Below are 20,974 nucleotides of genomic sequence, written 5' to 3' on the forward strand. Positions count from 1 at the left end.
AAAAAAAAAAAAAAAAAAAAAATATTTTTGGCCTGGACCGTTGGCTCATCCCTGTATTCCCAGCACTTGGGAGGCCGGAGGTGGGCAGATCACTTGGACGGTCAGGAGTTGGAAGACCCAGCCTGGCATGTTCGAGGACAACATGGTGGTCTCTACTAAAATACAAAATTAGCCAGGTGTGGTGGCATGTGCCTGTAATCCCAGCTACTCAGGAGGCTGAGGCAGAGAATCGCTTGAACCTGGGAGGCGGAAGTTGCAGTGAGCTGAGATGGCGCCACTGCACTCCAGCCTGGGTGACAAAGCGAGACTCCATCTCAAAAAAAAATTTTTTTGAAGGAATGCATGCATTTGGTAACAAATCCAATGGTACTCAAAGAGTTTATGAAGAAAAACAACAGTCCTGTTTCTGTTCATCCCTACTCCTATTCTCACAGAGTTAACCTCTTTAATTATCTCAGTGTTCTGAAGGTTGTCAGCATAGCTTTAGATAAAATGCTAGTTCCTCTGTTTCTTTGTTTTTTTGTTTTGTTTTTTTGTTGTTTTTGTTTGTTTGTTTGTTTTGAGATGGAGTCTCACTGTCGCCCAGACTAGAGTGCAGTGGCAGGATCTTGGCTCACTGCAACCTCTGCCTTTGGGTTCAAGCAATTCTCCTGCCTCAACCTCCTGAGTAGCTGGGATTACAGGTGCCCACCACTGCACCTGGCTAATTTTTTGCCTTTTTTGGTAGAGATGGGGTTTCACCATGTTGGCCAGGCTTGTCACAAACTCCTGACCTCAGTTAATCCACCCGCCCTGGCTTCCCAGAGTGCTGGGATTACAGCGATCTCGGCCCACTGCAACCTCCGCCTCCCAGGTTTAAGTGATTCTCCTGCCTCAGCCTCCCAGGTAGCTGGGATTACAGGTACCCACCACCACGCCTGGCTAATTTTTTGTATTTTTTAGTAGAGACGGGGTTTCACCGTGTTGGCCAGGCTGATCACAAAGTGCTGACCTCAGGTGATCCACCCACCTCAGCCCCCCAGAGTGCTGGGATTACAGGCACGAGCCACTGCGCCTGGCTCTTTGTTCCTCTATTTCTTTACTTATTGTTACAAACGAGGATTTAGCTTTAGAGGATATACCCCTCATTTACATAATTATGTCATTGTTTTTATTTCTTCTACTGGACACCTGTGTAACTTTAAATAATATTTAGTATATTTGAACCTCTCTTTCTTTTCCATTAATTTTTGACAGTCTCTCTTAATTCACCTTGTAGAATGAATGTCAGATATTGGTTTCCTTACCTGTTTTTCCATTTCTTGTGGATCCATGTCAGAGGATTATAAGATGTATAAAAAATGGATAGCGGAGACTATTGTGGTGGCTCATGCCTTGTAATCTCAGCACTTTGGGAGGCCCAGGTGGGGATAGCTTGAGGCCAGGAAGAAGCTTTCCTCCTTGGAAGCATCCCCAACCAGAAATCACATAGTGAGCCGTGACTCCACCAGTGCACTCCAACCTGGGCAACAGAGTAAGAACCTGTCTCTTAAAAAAGAAAAGGAAAAAAAAAAAAAAAAAAGCAAGGTGTGGGGAAATAAAGGATGCTTTAAAAGGAGGAAAATTGAGCCTGCCTGCCTGCTTGGAAGCAGGGCACTCACTATATCAGATGATCTCTTAAAGCCATTATATGAAAATATAAGAACATAAAAATATCAGAATTGGCTCAAACCAATCCATATTTATCTAGTCCATGGAAAAAGATTTGCAAAAGAGAATGGTGATTAACTGGGTGAGGGGATTGATTTGGGGCTCTTTACCCTTCTGTCCTAGCAGAGACTGATCCTATAAGTCCTTCAGTGGAGGCCAGTAGAAAGTTGTTTCCCTAGAATCTTTCGAGGTGATAGGAAATGGGGAGCTAGGTTAACCGATATAAGTGTATATCTTTTCTGTTTTCTCCAGCTGCTGCTCTGCCTGGCCTGCAACAATTCCTTGTCACTCAGACCAGAATTCCCTACTTTGCCCAGTTGGGAGCTGTGGAACTCAGTCAGTTGTCAACACTTCCCATCTTCCACTCCCTTTTCCTAGGGGCCAGCTGTTAGGCTGTGGAACAAGGGCGGCCTCTTCCATTTCCCTTCCATTCTAACTGGAAGGAGAATTTAGGTTCCCAGTGTGAAGCGTAGAGCCTCAGTTGTCTGAACTCCCTTGAAGGCCATAGGAGTCATTTAATATTAAAATTTAGATTGTCTTCTGTCACTTTTCTTATTCCTCTGACTTAGAAGGGGAAGGCTGTTGAATACAGGACTTTTCCTTCACTTTTCTTTTGTTTTCTAGTCCTTTCACTTTCTTTATAACAGTTACCCTCAAAGGCATTTTTTTTTTTCTTTTTGAGAGAGTCTCACTCTGTTGCCCAGGCTGGAGTGCAGTGGCACAGTCTCGGCTCACTGCAAGCTCCACCTCCCGGGTTCACACCGTTCTCCTGTCTCAGCCTCCCGAGTAGCTGGGACTACAGGTGCCCACCAGCAGCCCGGCTAATTTTTTGTATTTTTAGTAGAGACAGGGTTTCACCGTGTTAGCCAGGATGGTCTCGATCTCCTGACCTCGTGATCTGCCCATCTCGGCCTCCCAAAGTGATGGGATTACGGGCGAGAGCTACCACGTCCTGCCCACAGAGGCATATTTTCTTGGCATTCAAAAATAAATGAACCAGGCTGGGCATAGTGGCTCACACCTGTAATCCTAGCACTTTGGGAGGTCGATTGCTTGAGGCAAGGAGTTCAGGACCAGCCTGAGCAACAGAGCGAGACCCTGTGTCTATAAAACAATTTTTTAAATTAAAAAAAATTAAAGAAAATGAATGAACTGATGTTGAGAACCATATCTGGATTTTGGTTTTGGAGAATCCCTTTCCCATTTTTTTTTTTTTGAGATGGAGTCTTGCTCTGTTGCCAGGGTGGAGAGCACACAGTGGCACGATTGGACTCCCTGCAACCTCCGCCTCCCAAGTTCAAGCGATTCTCCTGCCTCAGCCTCCTGCCTCAGCCTCCTGAGTAGCTGGGACTACGGGAGTGTGCCACCATGTCCAGCTAATTTTTGTCTTTTTAGTAGAGATTGGGTTTCACTATATTGACCAGGATGGTCTCGATCTCTTGACCTTGTGATCCACCTGCCTCGGCCTTCCAAAGTGCTGGGATTACCCGTGCCTAGCCTATTTATTATTATCACTACTATTATTATTATTATTTGAGACAGTTTCGCTCTTGTTGTTCAGGCTGGAGTGCAATGGCGTGATCTCAGCTCACTGCAACCTTCGCCTCCTGGGTTCAAGGGATTCTCAGCCTCCCGAGTAGCTGGGATTACAGGCATGCACCACCAAGCCCAGCTAATTTTTTATTTTTAGTAGAGACGAGGTTTCTCCATGTTGGTCAGGCTGGTCTGGAACTCCCGACCTCAGGTGATCTGCCTGCCTTGGCCTCCCAAAGTGCTGGGATTACCGGCATGAGTCACCACACTGGCCATCTTTTATTATTTAAATTGCTAAAGCAGGCTGGGTGTGGTAGCTCATGCCTATAATCCTAGCACTTTGGGAGGCTGAGCCGGGAAGATCACTTTGAGCCCAGGAGTTTGAGACCAGCCTGGCCAACATGGCGAGAACTTGTCTCTACCAAAAAAATACAAAAATTAGCTGGGTGTGGTGGTGCATGCCTGTAGTCCCAGCTACTTGGGAGGCTGAGGTGGAAGGATCACTTGAGCCCAGGAAGTGGAGGCTGCAGTGAGCTATGATCTCACCACTGCACCACACCCTGGGCAACAGAGCCAGACCCTGTCTCAAAAAAAAAGGAAAAAAAAAATAGGCCAGGAACTCATGCCTGTGATCCCAACACTTTGGGAGGCCGAGGCGGGTACTTTGGGAGTCTGAGGCCAGGAGTTCAAGACCAGCCTGGCCAACATGGTGAAACCCCATCTCTACTAAAAATACAAAAATTAGCTGGTCATGGTGGTACGTGCCTGTAATCCCAGCTACTCAAGCTAAGGCATGAGAATTGCTTGAGCCTGGGAGGTGAAAGTTGCAGTGAGCTGAGATCATGCCACTGCACTCCAGCCTGGGCAGCAGAGTGAAACCCTGTCTCAAAAAAAATAAAAAATAAGGCCAGGCACGGTGGCTCACATCTGTAATCCTAGCACTTTGGGAGGCCGAGGCAGGCGGATCACCTGAGGTCAGGAGTTTGAGACTGGCTTGGCCAACATGGTGAAACCCTGTCTGTACAAAAAATACAAAAATTAGCCGGGCATGGTGGTGGGTGCCTGTAATCCCAGCTACTTGGGAGGCTGAGGCAGGAGAATCGCTTGAACGCAGGAGGCGGAGGTTGCAGTGAGCTGACATTGTGCCACTGCACTCCACTCCAGCCAGGGCAACAGAGCGAGACTCTGTCTCAAAATAAAATAAAATACTAAAGCAATTTAACCCTATTCCCTTCAACACCTTCTTCTCCATATGACTTGCTTCAGATGCAGGCAGTGCCTGGGTTCCTGAGAGGCCAGGGAAGAGGCCCAGCTCCAGTTGGGTGGTTTCTAGTGGCAGAGCTGCTTACATAGGAGAGGAGTCTGTTTTTCCTGCACCTCTCAACATTGTCTGGCTCCCTGAGGAGTAGAAGCTGCCGGGAGGGAGAGTCTGTTCCATAGCAAAATCCTCTGAATACTGTGATGTGATTCTTAGTTGAGCCCTGGGAGTTTTTCTTTTGCCTGTGAGATAAAAGAGGTGATACTATTCTTATTTGCCTTCCTGGTGCTGGTAATAATCCCAATCGTAGTTAATTGAGGCAGGCATCTGCTAAACTTTCTAGTGAGGTCTGAGACACTATATGTGGGAGAATGTGTGAACTATATTTCCCCTGAAAATTTTGAAAAGTGGACTTCTAGGAGCTTTCAGTGACTTAAAAGTCTGTGGAATAGAGGGAGAGGAAAGGATGTACCAACCATAGAGACTGAGAAAAAGAAGTTGATTGTTTAAAGATGATTGAGGCTATCACATGAGTTTCTAAGCAGACCTAAAAAGTAGTGGTCCCAGTTGAATCAGTGACCCTCTGATGAGAGTGCCCTACGAAGGCGTGACCGGGAATGATTAAAGCTTCCTTCTTACTATTGCCGTGCAACTCACAGTTGCGAGTAGAGACAGATCCACATGGGCAGCCATGCTAGTTCTACTGCTCACAGGGCACTACCTAATTTTGGGAGAGAGCATAGTGAAAGAGTTGCCACCTTCTTACCAATACCAAGCTCAAGCTACATCAGGGATATTAAATTCAGGAATGAACTTGCTTGGCAGAGTTGGCAGAAAGAAACAGAAGTAGCCTTTTTTGGTGTTCTCTGAGAACAGAAGAGTTCCCCATCCATCTTTCTGCAAAACTTTAGTGGTGACTGCTGGGAGGCAGGGAGCTGGACTATATGATAATGGGCAGTGAAAAGTAACCTTGGACCCGGTGCAGTGGCTCACGCCTGTAATCCCAGCACTTTGGGAGGCTGAGGCGGGCGAATCACGAGGTCAGGAGATCAAGACCATCCTGGCTAACACGGTGAAACCCCACCTCTACTAAAAATACAAAAAATTAGCCGGACGTGGAAGCGGGCGTCTATAGTCCCAGCTACTTGTGAGGCTGAGGCAGGAGAATGGCGTGAACCCAGAAGGCGGAGCTTGCAGTGAGTCGAGATTGCGCCACTGCACTCCAGCCTGGGCGGCAGAGCAAGACTCTGTCTCAAAAAAAAAGTAACCTTAACATTTCAGAGGTACAAGAACAGACACTGGAAGGGTGGTGGTGGAAAACTGCCTCCCAGAAGGACTAAAGAATCTCTAGGCCTCCTTATTCCACCTACCCAAAGTATTTGCATCCAGCCTCACCAGTGTTGAAGGTGATGTCACTAATATTTGGAAATTAACCTGTATTCCAACTCTACAAAATTCTTCCTCTTGCTCATGCTCTTGAGTGTGTCTTAGACTCACTCTATTAGCATTTTTGTGAAGAGACCTCTGAGTCCTTTGTTAGCTATAGTCAGATTCTGGAGCCAGGTTGATCTGATGAAATTTCCCCCTGTTCTGCACTGATTCCAGATTTGGTGAGGCCCTGAAGGATTACTCTTGGAGAGCAGTGGCTTTGGTCAGCAGTGTTCCTTCACTAAACTTCCAACAGTTCCTCTAGAGGAGGTGTTCTTTGTTTTGTGACTCTTGTTCCTCCCTGTTCTTTGGAAGGCCTAGATCTATAAGTCCTAGCCTGATTTCTTTTTGCCTTTTCACAGCCCCTCCAGTTGTTAGAATGTGTGTATGACAGTGGAGGGAGTGGTATTGGGGCAGAGAAGGCTGTCATAATGTCATAAGTATTTTGGAAGATTCTCAAAACAGTTGGAACTCTTCACTTCCCTTATAGAACAATATAAGTTCTATGTTACATACACACTGGTTAGTAACCTTTTAGGTCATGAGGATTCAACTAGCATTTCTTTTCTTTTTCTCTTTTTTTTTTTTTTTTTTTTTTTTTTTTTTAAGACAGATCCTTTGCTGGTCTGAACTTCTGACCTCAAAGTGATCCACCACCTCGGCCACCCGTGTACTGGGATTACAGGCATGAGCGCCTCTGCGCCAGCCTCAACCTAGAATTTATTGAGGACTATTGGTGTACCAAAGACTGTGATAGATTCTTTCTACACCTGATGTTAAATTTGTTCCAACAGCCAGACAATGGAGAAGGAAGTGTTTTTTCCATTGCAGTTGATGATACATGGGTTGCATAAGTTCACATTCTAAAAGGCTGAATGAGATTTTGAACCGCCGCCTATTTGCCCTTCAAGTCCAGAACTCTTTCATTATATGTCAGGCAGCCACAGCACTTGGGAATGTGTATGTCATGATGTCAAGACACCAGGAAAATGCACAGCTTCTTCAGGCTGATGATAGTGTTTCAGGCTGCCTTCTCCAAGTGAAGCCCTGGCATGATATTCATGCTGGCCCTTATTTTCTGGAGTCTTTGAGTTAAAAGGGAAGGTAAAAAATACCTGTTATAGAAAATATATAAACTTTAATTTTTTTTTTTTTTTTTTTTTTTTTGAGACAGGGTCTCACTCTTTCTCTAGGCTGGAGTGCAGTGGCGCAGTCTCGGCTCACTGCAACCTACACCTCCCAGGTTCAAGTGATTCTCTGGCCTCAACCTCCCCAGTAGCTGGGATCATAGGCACCCACCACCACACCTGGCTAATTTTTATATTTTTGTAGAGATGGGGTTTAACCATATTGGCCAGGATGGTCTCGATCTCTTGACCTCGTGATCTGCCCGCCTCGGCCTCCCAAAGTGCTGGGATTACAGGCGTGAGCCACCACACCCAGCCAAGATTTTAATATTAAATAAAGATGGCTGGGCATGGTGGTTCACGCCTGTAATCCTAGTGCTTTGGGAGGCTGAGGCGGGAGAATTGTTTGAAGCCAGGAGTTCAGAGCTAGCCTGGGCAACACAGCAAGACCCCATCTATACACAAAATTTTTTTTTTAATTAGCTGAGCATGATGGCACACACCTGTATTCCTAGCTACTCGGGAGGCTAAGGCAGGAGGATGCCTTGAGCCTAGGAGTTCAAGATTACAGTGAGCTATGATCACGCCACTGCACTCCAGCCTGGGCAACAGAGCAAGACTTGTCTCTAAAACAAAAATAAAGATTCGAGATGCACAGGACCTGTGTGTAGAATGTTATATGAGTAATGAAATATAGTCTAAAGAGGAAAAGAAAAGGTTATAGCAGGCTTTTAAAGGGAGACAAGAAGAGCAAGCGGATAGAAAAGTATTTGAAGAGTTAGGGAACAAGGGAATAACACCTGAATTGCTTCTCAGTCTACCCAAAGAATCTGTAAATCACCAGGCATGGTGGCTTGTGCCTGTAATTCCAATACTTTAGGAGGCTGAGGAGGGAGGATTGCTTGAGCTCAGTTCAAGACCAGCCTGGGCAACATAGTGAGACCTTGTCTCTACAGAAAAATTTAAAAAATTAAGCAGGCATGGTGGCACATGTGTGTAGTTCTGGATACTTGGGAAGCTGAGATGGGAGGATTGCTTGAGCCCAGAAAATCAAGGCTACAGTGAGCTCTGATCATGCCACTGCACTCCAGCCTGGGCAGCAGAGCAAGACCCTGTCTCAAAAACAATAAGATTAAAAATTTTAAAAATAAGCCAAGCATGGTGGTGTGCACCTGTGGTCCCACCTACTTGGGAGGCTGAGGTGGGAGGCTTGCTTGAGCCCAGGGGTCAAAGTTGCAATGAGCCCACATTGTGCAACTGCCCTCAAGCCTGGGTAACAGAGCAAGACCTTGGCTCAAGAAAAAAAAAAAGAATTTGTAAATCTATATAAATACAACCTATACAAAACAACATTTCACATATATAAGCTAAGAACAGAGGCTAAGCTGAGTAACTAAGTACAGGAGGAATGATGAGTAATGTAATCAGAAGTGGAAGTAGTCAGGAAAGCTTCCTAGGAGATGTCTTCTTATCTGATTTTGAAGGAGTCCAGGAAGACAAAAAGAGGAGGTGCCTGGGAAGGTGTCATAGCAAAGGGAAGACCTGAGGATGGCACCACTAACCAGTGTGTGTATGTGTCTCCCTTTCTGTTCTTTTCTCTCTCCCTCTTCCTGTAGCTTGGAAGCTCGAAGTCTGGCTGTGGCCATGGGAGATACAGTAGTGGAGCCTGCCCCCCTGAAGCCAACTTCTGAGCCCACTTCTGGCCCACCAGGGAATAATGGGGGGTCCCTGCTAAGTGTCATCACGGAGGGGGTCGGGGAATTATCAGTGATTGACCCTGAGGTGGCCCAGAAGGCCTGCCAGGAGGTGTTGGAGAAGGTCAAGCTTTTGCGTGGAGGCGTGGCAGTCTCTAGCAGAGGCACCCCACTGGAGTTGGTCAATGGGGATGGTGTGGACAGTGAGATCCGTTGCCTAGATGATCCACCTGCCCAGATCAGGGAGGAGGAAGATGAGATGGGGGCCACGGTGGCCTCAGGCACAGCCAAAGGAGCAAGAAGACGGCGGCAGAACAACTCAGCTAAACAGTCTTGGCTCCTGAGGCTGTTTGAGTCAAAACTGTTTGACATCTCCATGGCCATTTCATACCTGTATAACTCCAAGGAGCCTGGAGTACAAGCCTACATCGGCAACCGGCTCTTCTACTTCCGCAATGAGGACGTGGACTTCTATCTACCCCAGTTGCTTAACATGTACATCCACATGGATGAGGACGTGGGTGATGCCATTAAGCCCTACATAGTCCACCGTTGCCGCCAGAGCATTAACTTTTCCCTCCAGTGTGCCCTGTTGCTTGGGGCCTACTCTTCAGACATGCACATTTCCACTCAGCGACACTCCCGTGGGACCAAGCTACGGAAGCTGATCCTCTCAGATGAGCTAAAGCCAGCTCACAGGAAGAGGGAGCTGCCCTCCTTGAGCCCGGCCCCTGACACAGGGCTCTCTCCCTCCAAAAGGACTCACCAGCGCTCTAAGTCAGATGCCACTGCCAGCATAAGTCTCAGCAGCAACTTGAAACGAACAGCCAGCAACCCTAAAGTGGAGAATGAGGATGAGGTAAAATTCTGGGGAGGGCCAGAGACAAAAGGTGGTGGAGGGCTTCATGGAGACATGATGCCTCCTATATACACACAGGGTTATGCTCTTCTTTCTGTCCTCCCTCTGTTTCATTTCACTGATAAAAGCACGGAACGTTAAAATGGAAAGACCTTAGAATTCATGTATTTTGACTGCCTTAGTTTACAAAGGAGGAACTCAGACCCAGAGAGAGAAAGTGAGTTGCCTCGGGTCATGTAGGTAATGGTAAGGCTGATGCTCCTGATGGTGTCCCAAATCATTTTTATTAAACTGCACTGGCCAGGCGCAGTGGCTCACGCCTGTAATCCCAGCACTTTGGGAGGCTGAGGCAGGCAGATCACAAGGTCAGGAGTGTGAGACCAGCCTGGCCAACATGGCAAAATCCCACCTCTACTAAAAATACAAAAATTAGCCAGGCATGGTGGCAGGTGCCTGTAATCCCAGCTACTTGGGAGACTGAGACAGGATAATCACTTGAACCCAGGAGGCAGAGGTTGCAATGAGCAGAGATCGTGCCACTGCACTCCAGCCTGGGCGACAGAGTGAGACTCCGTCTCAAATAAATAAACAAACAAACAAACTGCCATTCCATTAACACCTATTGTGTTAATGAGAACTGTGGCAGAAGCCCTCCACACCCTGACCTGAGACTTGAGATAGCTCTCAGAGAAGCATCTGTGGGAAAGGAAAAGGTGCTGTTGTCTTTGTGTGTGCTGGGGTAGGGGAGATGTTAGATAGAATATCAGCTTCATTCTCCTGGCCACTCCTACTCACAATCTAATCCATTTTCACTACCCTCTGAAGATCCTACCTTTTGTTGACATAAGTGTAAGGTTCATTCTCTATCACTGAGGTATCTGGAGAATGCCTTTATTGCCTGCCTTTCCTTGTGGGAAAGAGTGCCTTGCTGGTATCTTTCCCATACCATTTGGGAGAAGCACAAAGGGAAGAGAAAGCACTCTTAGTATAGAGTAAATCTAGTACCTAGTCAAGGACCTGGAGGCTGGGAAGAAGAGGAAGCTACAACAGCAGTTGGAGGTATAATTTAGGATACAGAGCAGGAAAGAGATGGCCACATGAATAGGTTATACCTACTCTTCACTCCACATCTGGACAGATAGCAGAGAAAGCTGCCCAGTGAACTACCAAGTGTCAGTGACCTGGTGTCCTAGCCAGACAATGGTGCTCCAGTCCTCCTCTCTGACTCACCATTGGCCAGGCTTCCCTCCTGGCCTCCAGCCCAGCCTAGAAAAGAAGGGAGAAAAAAAGTAGGAATTTGCACTTTTTGAAAAATGCATATAGCTATGGTCCTGGCATCTGCCTCTGTGGGACATATAACCCACCCATGTTTTTGATACAATGGGACTTCTTTCAAATAGAGGGAAGTCAGAGTGACTAGAGACAAGGGAGAGGGAGGGAAACTATAGAGCCTGCTCTCTGGAAATTTGGAATTTTGTTAGGATAATTTAATAATGGTAAAGTTAAAAGTGCTAACATTTATTCAGCACTTATGTGCCAGGCATCTTGCCAAGTACTTTACATTTAATCCTCACAACCATGCTGAGACACAGGTATTATTTTACCAACGAGGAAACTGAGGCTTGGAAAGATTAGATGTTTTGCCCAAGGTCCCTCAACTAGTGAATGTCAGACCAGGACTCAAATCTCCAGCTGGTGCTCATAATCATTCAGCTGAACTGCCTTGGTTGTTTCTCAATATGTACTTCCCGAGGTCCCCAGCTGTTAGAAGCCATGTGGGGAAGAACGGCCCAGGCTATGGCCATGTAAGCTTCCACATCCATGCACAGGCAAAGCCAAAACTGTTGTCAGAGCTAGAATGGACCATTTTCATTTCTGGTTGAGCTTGGCAGCAGAGCCCTGGGTCATGAAGGGAAGTTGCTGCAGAACAAGAAGAGTCATCCAGATTCTGGTGGAACATAAAGGGTTGGATAGCTGTCTCATCTTGGGGTCAAACCTGTAGCAGAGGGTGAGCAGCTGGAAGTGAATTCCTTGCTGCCTCTTGTCAGGCTTGGCTTTTCTCTGTATCCATTTTGTAGCGCTCGTCTTAGGACCAGAAAATATGAGGCCTCAGGACTTTTCTTACTCTGCTGATCCTTGGTCCCTCTTCCCTTGCATCTAACTCCCACTCCAGGATAAGATTATGGATGGCACTGAGAGGCAGGTATTAGGTGAATACTTATGTCATTTAGGGTGGGTTCTGTAGCTGCCATTCTTTCCAACCTGACTCCTTATCTTGGGTCACTAGATCCAGGAAAGGAAGGAGATACTATGTTCCCAGGCACTCCAGTGTTATCTGATACTGACAGAATGAAATACCTGAATTCACTATGGTTCCTCAGAAAATGGGAGAGCAAGAAAGAGACAGAGAGAAACATGAATATCACTAGGTTTCTAAGCATTAGAGTCTCCAGCACAGGGGTCTCTCCCAACCCTTTTCCTTCCTTCTGTGTGTCCGTCCGTCCTTCCTTCCTTTCGCCCACCCGTCCATCTGTCTGTCCGCCCTTTTTCTTGCAACAGGGTCTTGCTCTGTTGCCCAGGCTGGTGTGCAATGGCACAGTCATAACTCACTGTAGCTTTTAACTCCTGGGCTCAAGCAGTCCTCCCACCTTAACCTCCCAAGTACCTGGGACTACAGCTGTGTACCACAACGTCTGGCTAATTAAAAAAAATTTTTTGTAAAGATGAGGTCTTGCTGTGTTGCCCAAGCTAGTCTCAAACTCCTGGCTTCAAGTGATCCTCTCGCCTCAGCCTCCCAAGTCACTGGGATTACAGGCATGAGTGACTAGACCCAGCCCCTTTGGCATTTTGAGGATATGTCTGTCAAGGCCTTTGTCCCCTAAATACCAAAGGAATTGGTTTTCCGTTTACTCATCCTTCTTCCCTTTCAAGTAACATTCATTCACTCAACATGTAGTTATTGACCTTGTACAATGTGCAAAGCCATGTGCTAGAGGCTGTGGAGGATGGGGGATAAAATGTTATCCTTCCCTCTAGGAACATGTAAAGTAATAATGAAAACCCCAGTATCTAGGGAACTGTTTAGTTTGTGACTCTCTTGAAAAAGTTGTTTTCTGCCATAAGCAGGAAGTATACAGCTTACTGAAATGAGGCACATAATTAACGCCTGAGTAGAGATACTTTAGGAGAATCTCTAGGTAGACCCTAACACTCTGCTTCCAATCTCTTGCTTTCGTTTTAGGTTCTGAGTTTAATACTGTGCTCCCACCACCAGTAGAGGAGCTCCCAAGGGTGAGGTCGGGCCTCAAAGAAGAGGCTCAGGGTCAGCATGTACAGTTCTCTTCCTGCCCATGGTCTCCCTGCAGAGCTGTTCTCTGCTCACCTCTCACAGTGTTCTCTTTCTTACTATGAGGAATCCTTTACACTGTCTCCCACAGTCAAAAGGCTTTGCGCTGATTTTTCACATTTTCCACCATTGCTCCTCAAAGCCTGCCTCTTCAAAGCCATTTTGTCAGCCTAGTTGGGGAACTCTGCTCAGGCAGTTTGTCCTCCCATTTGTAACCAAATGGCAAATATTTTGGTATAGAATGGGGGAGCTAAGAGGAGAGAGTGATTTAGGTACCACACCCTCCCCCACATAATGACACTGTTAGTAGATTAGCTTTGTCTTTTCAGAACTGCAACCTTTGTACAGAGAAATCTGCCACATGTCACACTAGAAGCCCCAGTAGGCCTTCTAGCTTGATGTGGTGTGATGTCAGCTTCTTGCTTCATCTTTATTCCCTGGAGCTGACTCAGTATGAGTGACTCAAGCCCAGGGAGTAGGAGGAGAGGAGCAGGTTATGATATACCTCCCTTCCCCCAGGGCTGTTAATGAGTCAGACAGGACCTGTCTGTGAGAATCAGCTGGAGCTTTGCTGGGGAGCCAATATCCTGCCTGCTGTTCCTTCTTCAACCAGCTCATAGGTAGAAATAGAACCACTAAGTCATAATAGACTCTGACATCCTCACTGCCTTAATTCTCCCACCATCTTCTACCCAAAATGGAAGAGTTGTTGCCTTAGGGGCATGTTTCCAAGTGTGGCTTCTCCCTCAAAGTGCTCCAGTCCCCACATTCTTGAAGGAAGGACCTGACTATAGGACCTCCAGCTAGAATAGAACTGAAACCATGGAACTGAGTTCAAGTGGATGCTTGAATCTACTCAGCAGATTTCAGAGTAGAAACTCACTGACCATTGCCCTCCTGCCCTGGGAGCTCTTAGGACTTTGTCTTTTAAGTCCAACCCCCCAACACCAACGTCCTCCCAACCTAGATTTGTGCACACGTGCTGCCCCGTTCCCTGCCCTGGTAGACAATGTTGGACAGAACCCAGGATGAACCCTGTGTATGAGTGTTTCCTCAGAGCTGCTGAGTGAGAGTTTGACACTATCTCTTTCCCCTGTTTTTCACACAGACACGTATGACACAGGAATGGGGTGATGTTTAGATAAATCCTCTGGGCTGGAAATAGGACAGCTGACTATCCAGCCTAGATGGATATAGCTAGGACCTAACTCCCCAACTTATATCAAAAATTGTAATATATTGATTGTCATGTGGATAGCCTGATAGGAAGCCTAAGGAGTTTTGGTAGATAGGAGATTGATTTATCCTTCTCTCCCATCAGCATCCAGCCCAGAGATTTTGGGCTCATTGGTCTAGCATGCTCTTTGTCACACAGGTTCAAGGTTGGGATTCAGCTTCCCAGGGTGATAATGAGGCTAATTAGAGAAGAGGTATACCTGCCACTGAAAGTTCAGCTTTTCTTCCTCCCTGAGATTTCCAAAAAGCTGAAGGAACATGGGATTTCCAGTATTATGGGAGCCATGCAGCTTGTTAAGTTCAGTCCTGTGGTGATCCCCATGGAGAAGGACTTGGTTGACAGCATGTGAGTGGGTAAAAAAAAAAGAGCAGGGAAGCTTGGCAGTACAGTTACTGTCCTAGGGACCCAGCTGTAGAGCTTTGGCCTAGAAGGAAGATCCACGCAGTTGAGAATAGAAGGGAGTAAAGTGAAAAGCAGAGGCTGCTTTGTCTCTTCAGTCCTTCTGACCTTAAAGTTTGAGCTGCCCTTCCAGCATCTCCCACAAGTGGTTACGCATCTGGGCAAGTAGCATGTCTGAGCTGACTTTCTTTTATTAAAGCAGAAAGGTAGAACTTCACTAGAGAAGCAGTTACGATCCAAGTTGGAGCTAAATTCTTTACCTTTGTCTCTCTCCCCTCCCTTCCCACCCCCTCCTTCTCCCTTTGCCCTCTGGCCCTTTCCCAGGAGCTCTCCTCCAGCACCGAGAGTATTGATAATTCATTCAGTTCCGTAAGTGGGGTCAGGCTGGGACTGGGTGGCAGGCTCCCCCAATGGCTGCATTTCCTCTCCGTCCCCAGGTCTTCTGAGCCCCCAGGCCAAGGCTGAAGTTAAAATGCCCCTTTTCTTCCTGGGAGATCAGCTCCTCCCTCCCAGACCTCCCAGATCTGCTCTCCCTGACCTTTGTGGTGGAAAGCCAGAGCCCAGGCTCAGCTGATCCTTCTCTCAGAGACAGCTGGAGTATAGTGCTGCTCAGCCCCCAGCTCCTGAGTGTCTGGAGCAAACAGCTGGGAGAGAGGTAGAATTCACTCCTGGATTGGAGCCAAAAACTGCCTAGCAGAAACCCCCAGTGTCCTGTTTCTCCCACCCAGAACCCTTTCCCCATGGCTTCTGCCATCAGATTATGAAATATTTATTAATAATCTTCTAAATGTGAGGCCCTGTGCTGGTGAGCTGACTCCAAAAACAAATAGGACTTGGCTTGAAGGAAAGTTTTGCCTCCCCACAACTGGTTTTCTTTTTTAACTTCAACCACATTTTTTCCAGGTCTGAGTTCTTCCCTTTTTCCAGCTCACTGCCCAGGATGTTCCATAATCCCCTCTCCTTTCTTGTTCCCTCTGGACTAACCATGACCCTTTGGTCCCACAGAGTCTTGGACCTTGTTGCTGGGCAAAGACTTGAGAGGAAATGCAGGACCTCTGGGAGTTTGGATGATTTTTTTTATATTTTCTATTTGATTTGTCTATCAAATCAGTTTTCTCTGTTCTGTGCTGATCCCCTTTCAGTCATGATTCCTATCTCCTCCCACGTGGCAGAGCCTCTCTCTTGAGGCCTGGGGTCACATTTCCAACATGCTCACGTAACTTAGGGGCCCCTAACCCAAATGCTGATTTGAGAATGGGAAGGAATTCTGCCTTTTCTAATCTAAGATGATTATGAATTGGTTGGGGGTAGAGGGTCCTTGGGACAGAGATCAGTTGCCATCTGAGTGGATTCAGATGAAGGAAGAAGTGAGTCTTCAAATTTCCTCTTATTTTCTTTCTCTTTTACCCCCAGGATATTTTCAGGGACCTTAGAAACCCAATTCCATTGTTTTCCTTTTCTTTTTCTCTTTCCAACAATGTCACCTAAAGCATTCCTGAAGGATTCAGACATCCTCTTTCATTCCCTATGTGGCATTCTGAGTCATCTCCCAAGAGGCAAAGGCCACGCTGAGCTTTTCCTTTGAATCCTGGCACTGTTGCACATGGAGAGGTAGACCTGATACTTCCCAGTTTTCAAAAGAAGCTCTTTTAGAGTGCGAGGGAGCAAGGATAGAAATTCTCAATCCAGAAACTAAGCAAGACACATGGAAAGGGAGAGAAAGGCTTGGTGAGTCACATGCTGTTTCTACAAGAGGAGGAGAGATTGTTCTTATCCAGCTGAGGGGAGATGGGATAGGGAGTTGGGTGGCTATCTTGATAAAATGCTCCTTACAGCAGAAGGGCTTAGACTGGGAAGAGAGCCCTTCTTCATGTCTAGCTGAGTCCCTCTTTTTCCCCACCTGCACCTTACTTCCCAGACCAACCTTGCTCGTTCTGAGGATGACTGAATTGCCCAGCACAAGGAGCCAAACTCACAGCAGGGAATTCATATGGGGAACCTAGTCACTGAGAGGTAGGGGAAGAGGACCCAAAGAGGAGTCACTAAAAGAGACAGGTCTTCAGGGCCATCATCAAGGGCTAAAAGGAGCTGTTGCTTTCTCCATCCACCTGCCTCCTTCCATCTGCTTTTTCTTTCTCCTTGATTAATGCAAAGTCTGCTCATCGGCTCATACTCTTTCCATCCCCTGCATGTGCACTGATGCCTTGTAAGAGATTGGGGGATGGACAGGGGAATACCATGGAAATAAACAGAAGTAATTTGAATGACGAGCATCTTCCCTCTTTGAAAGTGGAAATATTGGGCCGGGCGCGGTGGCTCAAGCCTGTAATCCCAGCACTTTGGGAGGCCGAGACGGGCGGCTCACGAGGTCAGGAGATCAAGACCATCCTGGCTAATACGGTGAAACCCCGTCTCTACTAAAAAATACAAAAAACTAGCCGGGCGAGGTGGCGGGCGCCTGTAGTCCCAGCTACTCGGGAGGCTGAGGCAGGAGAATGGCGTAAACCCGGGAGGCAGAGCTTGCAGTGAGCTGAGATCCGGCCACTGCACTCCAGCCTGGGCGACAGTGCGAGACTCCGTCTCAAAAAAAAAAAAAAAAAAGAAAGTGGAAATATTGATGTGGGGCTCCCTTCTCTAGCCTTGCGGGACTTGACAGAGCCCCTCGGCAGAGATCTAGCCCAGGGATCCAGATGGGGAGAGGGACAACCCTGTTCTTGAGAAGGGTGAAACAATTCAGATGTAAGCAGCTCTTCTGTCTGTGCCCCTGGCTAACCTATCCAGATGTTGTCCCCCTGCTCACTCTGAAGCCTTGGTACAGTCCTTAAGGAACCCAAGTTCAAGAGAAGAGGGGTGCATCTTAGTTACCTGGACTCATGGCCTCCCTTACCCTCAAGGATAGCCTATAGGGAAGGAATGTGCTGGCTATTCTCAATTCAAGCTGTGAAGGGTGGGTGGAAGCGCCTACTAAGACTAAAAAGCAGTTCCTTTCTGGAAGTTCTCCAGATACTGGGGTCCCCGGCCTGCATGGCCAGGAGTGACTGAGTGGGTGGGCCATTGTATTATATGGTTTCTTCACTATCTTTTGTCTTACCCCAAACCCCTATAGCCTGTTCGACTGGCTCCTGAGAGAGAATTCATCAAGTCCCTGATGGCGATCGGCAAGCGGCTGGCCACACTCCCCACCAAAGAGCAGAAGACACAGAGGCTGATCTCAGAGCTCTCCCTGCTCAACCATAAGCTCCCTGCCCGAGTCTGGCTGCCCACTGCTGGCTTTGACCACCACGTGGTCCGTGTACCCCACACACAGGCTGTTGTCCTCAACTCCAAGGACAAGGTAGATGGGTTCTGGCCCAAACCCCTGCCCTGGATGTGACTCTTCACCCATGGTTGTTCAGGGTTTGTGTGTATGACCAGTGATGCCCCCACCAACATCCTAGTCTCCCGTCATAGTTCATGATGCATATGTCGACCATGACCCTGTCTCAGTGCGACTGTGATTTTGAGAGCCCTCCTTTGTTTTGGGCTTTGTTTTTCTGGACCAAAGAAACCTAATCTTTTTAGCTTCCTTCTTGCTGTGTCTTAGGAGAATTGTTCTTCACCACACCTTATGGTCATTTTGGTAGCTCTTCTCCAGCCCTTCTATAATTCTTGAGCTTTGCAGATACAGCAACCATAAGCATAGAGAAATATTTTGTTTCTAAGACCTTTTCTGATCAGAGTGAGCAGACAGAAGGAGAGAAGGATGCCCAATTCACACTGGAGAGAATTAGCTGAATGTGTATGCTGACTGGAATATTCATGATATTCATGGTTCAGATTCTTCTTCTTTTTTGTTTGAGACGGAGTCTCACTCTGTCACTGAGGCTGGAGTGCAGTGGCGCAATCTTGGCTTACTGCAACCTCTGTCACCTAGGTTCAAGTGATTCTCCTGCTTCAGCCTCCTGAGTAGCTGGGATTACAGGCGCCTGCCACCGTGCCTGGCTACTTTCTGTAGTTTTAGTAGAGACGGGGTTTCACCATCTTGGCCAGGCTGGTCTTGAACTCCTGACCTCATGATCCACCCGCCTCGTCTTCCCAAAGTGCTGGGATTACAGGCATGAGCCACCGTGCCTGGCCCATATTTTTCTTTCAAAGGAAATATTGAAGTTTGGGATGCTCCTTGGGACAGTACCCAGCTTTGTCCCAGTCTTTTTGTCCACTGTAGCTCCCTGGGCCCTGTCTTTAGGACAAGCCCACAGAGGCATCTAGGCCTCCCTTACAGGCTGTAATTGATAGTCTAGAGTGGTTTGGCCCAAATGCATCATCTGTACATTTTGGAGCTCAGTTGAAACATTTGTTCGTAGTTTCAGGGGACTATTGGATGAAGGCTGGAACTAGGAGAAAGGACGGCAGGAAGAACCTTGCTAACGGAGTTGAGATTTGGGGGTGAGTGGTGGAAGTAAGTTGCAAATACTGTTCTCACTCTTCCCCCAGGCTCCCTACCTGATTTATGTGGAAGTCCTTGAATGTGAAAACTTTGACACCACCAGTGTCCCTGCCCGAATCCCTGAGAACCGAATTCGGAGTACGAGGTCCGTAGAGAACTTGCCCGAATGTGGTATTACCCATGAGCAGCGAGCTGGCAGCTTTAGCACTGTGCCCAACTATGACAACGATGATGAGGCCTGGTCGGTGGATGACATAGGCGAGCTGCAAGTGGAGGTGAGGAAGCTTCAAGGAGGTAATGCTGGGGCACAGGAGCTTTCTCCAGGAGCTGTCACTATGTTGGAAACAAGGCAGCATATCCCAAGGCAGGGTAAGGCAAGTACCCAAATGAGTGGTGTAGGTAGTGAGAGGTAAGAGGGAGAAAGCTCTGAACAACTGTAGTCTGGAATAGATTCAGGTAGAGCTCGTTTTCCTGGTGAAAGAATTCAGATTTAAATGTAAAGAGGAACTTCTAGGCCAAGGGGAGTGAGGGAAATTTAATGAAAATATTTATTGAACACCTATATAAAATTGTCATAGAATAACAGAGGATGAGAAGTCATACATTAATTCATTCAAGAAATATTTATTGAGGGCCTTCTATGTGCCGGACCTGAGTGCTATGTGCTAGTGAACAATACTTGGCCCCTGCCTACAAGGGGTGTATGACCTAACTGGAAAGAGAACAAGGCCAGTAAGCAAGAGTTGTAGTGTGGTGAGAGCCAGGTCATGGTGGAAAGGATAGGACATTATAGGAGCACCAGACTTAGGGCAGGCATCACAAGAGATTTCCTGGAGGAAATAATCTCTCAGCTGAGGCTGGAAGCATGGGTAGGAATTAGCTGGACAAAGACTGCTGGACAGAGGGAACACTGCGTACAAAGGCCAGAAGACAAAAGGGAGCTTGGGCCATTATAGGAACTGAAAGAAATTTTGTCTGGCTGTGATGTGCAGGTGTGGGGTAAGAAGTGGTGAAGAATAAGACTGGACACGTGGGCATGGACCAGACTACAGGAAGGACCCTGTAAGCTGGGGAAAGAAACTTGGACTTTATTCTGGGGCATGAAGAGCCAGAGCAGAATTTTATGTAGAGCTATTAACACAGCTGGCCAGGTGCGGTGGCTCACACCTGTAATCACAACACTTTGGGAGGCTGAGGTTGGTGGATCGCTGGAGGTCAGGATTTCAAGACCAGCCTGGCCAACAAAGTGAAACTCCATCTCTACTAAAAATAGAAAAATTATGCCGGGTATCGTGGCGCACGTCTGTAATCCCAGCACTTTGGGAGGATGAGACGAGTGGATCATCTGAGGTCAGGAGTTCGAGACCTGTGTGGCCAACATGGTGAAACCCCATCTCCACTAAAAATACAAAAATTAGCCAGGCGTGGTGGCATGTGCCTGTAATTTCAGCTAATCGGGAGGCTGAGGGAGTAGAATTGCTTCAACCCAGGAAGCAGAGGTTGCAGTGAACCAAGATCACGCCACTGCACTTCATCCTGGGTGACAAGCAAAATTCCGTCTCGAAAGAAAAAAAAAAAGGCCAGGTGTGGTGGAGCATACCTGTAATCCCAGCTACTTGGGAGGCTGAAGCATAAGAATCACTTGAATCTGGGAAGCGGAGGCTGCAGGGAGCCAAGATCACAGCATTGCACTCCAGCCTGACTGACAGAGTGAGACCCTGTCTTAAAACAAAACAAACCAAAAACACAGCCAGGGTCAGGCGTGGTGGCTCACACCTGTGATTCCAGGACTTTGGGAGGCTGAGGTGGGCGGATCACCTGAGGTCAGGAGTTCAAGACCAGCCTGGCTAACATGGTGAAACCCCATTCCTACTAAAAATACAAAAAGGCCGGGCGCGGTGGCTCAAGCCTGTAATCCCAGCACTTTGGGAGGCCGAGACGGGCGGATCACGAGGTCAGGAGATCGAGACCATCCTGG

General features: G+C 47.4%; 1 protein-coding gene across 12 annotated transcripts in view; it reads left to right on the top strand.

Moving 5' to 3' along the window:
- Positions 1-20,974, top strand: part of PI4KB (phosphatidylinositol 4-kinase beta) — a 41,375-nt gene that overhangs the window by 3,927 nt on the left and 16,474 nt on the right. For 7 of the 12 annotated variants that reach the window (XM_017877696.1, XM_017877685.1, XM_017877686.1 and 4 more), the window contains 4 exons: positions 8,652-9,588; positions 14,895-14,939; positions 17,677-17,904; positions 19,044-19,271. In XM_017877696.1, the coding sequence (XP_017733185.1) occupies positions 8,652-9,588; positions 14,895-14,939; positions 17,677-17,904; positions 19,044-19,271 (1,438 nt within the window). The remainder of the gene's footprint in view (positions 1-8,651; positions 9,589-14,894; positions 14,940-17,676; positions 17,905-19,043; positions 19,272-20,974) is intronic. The other 5 variants (XM_017877690.1, XM_017877693.1, XM_017877695.1 and 2 more) reach the window with 2 other exon arrangements.

This window comes from Rhinopithecus bieti, unplaced genomic scaffold (assembly GCF_001698545.2).
Source record: "Rhinopithecus bieti isolate Rb0 unplaced genomic scaffold, ASM169854v2 scaffold_10548, whole genome shotgun sequence".
NCBI lineage: Eukaryota > Metazoa > Chordata > Mammalia > Primates > Cercopithecidae > Rhinopithecus > Rhinopithecus bieti.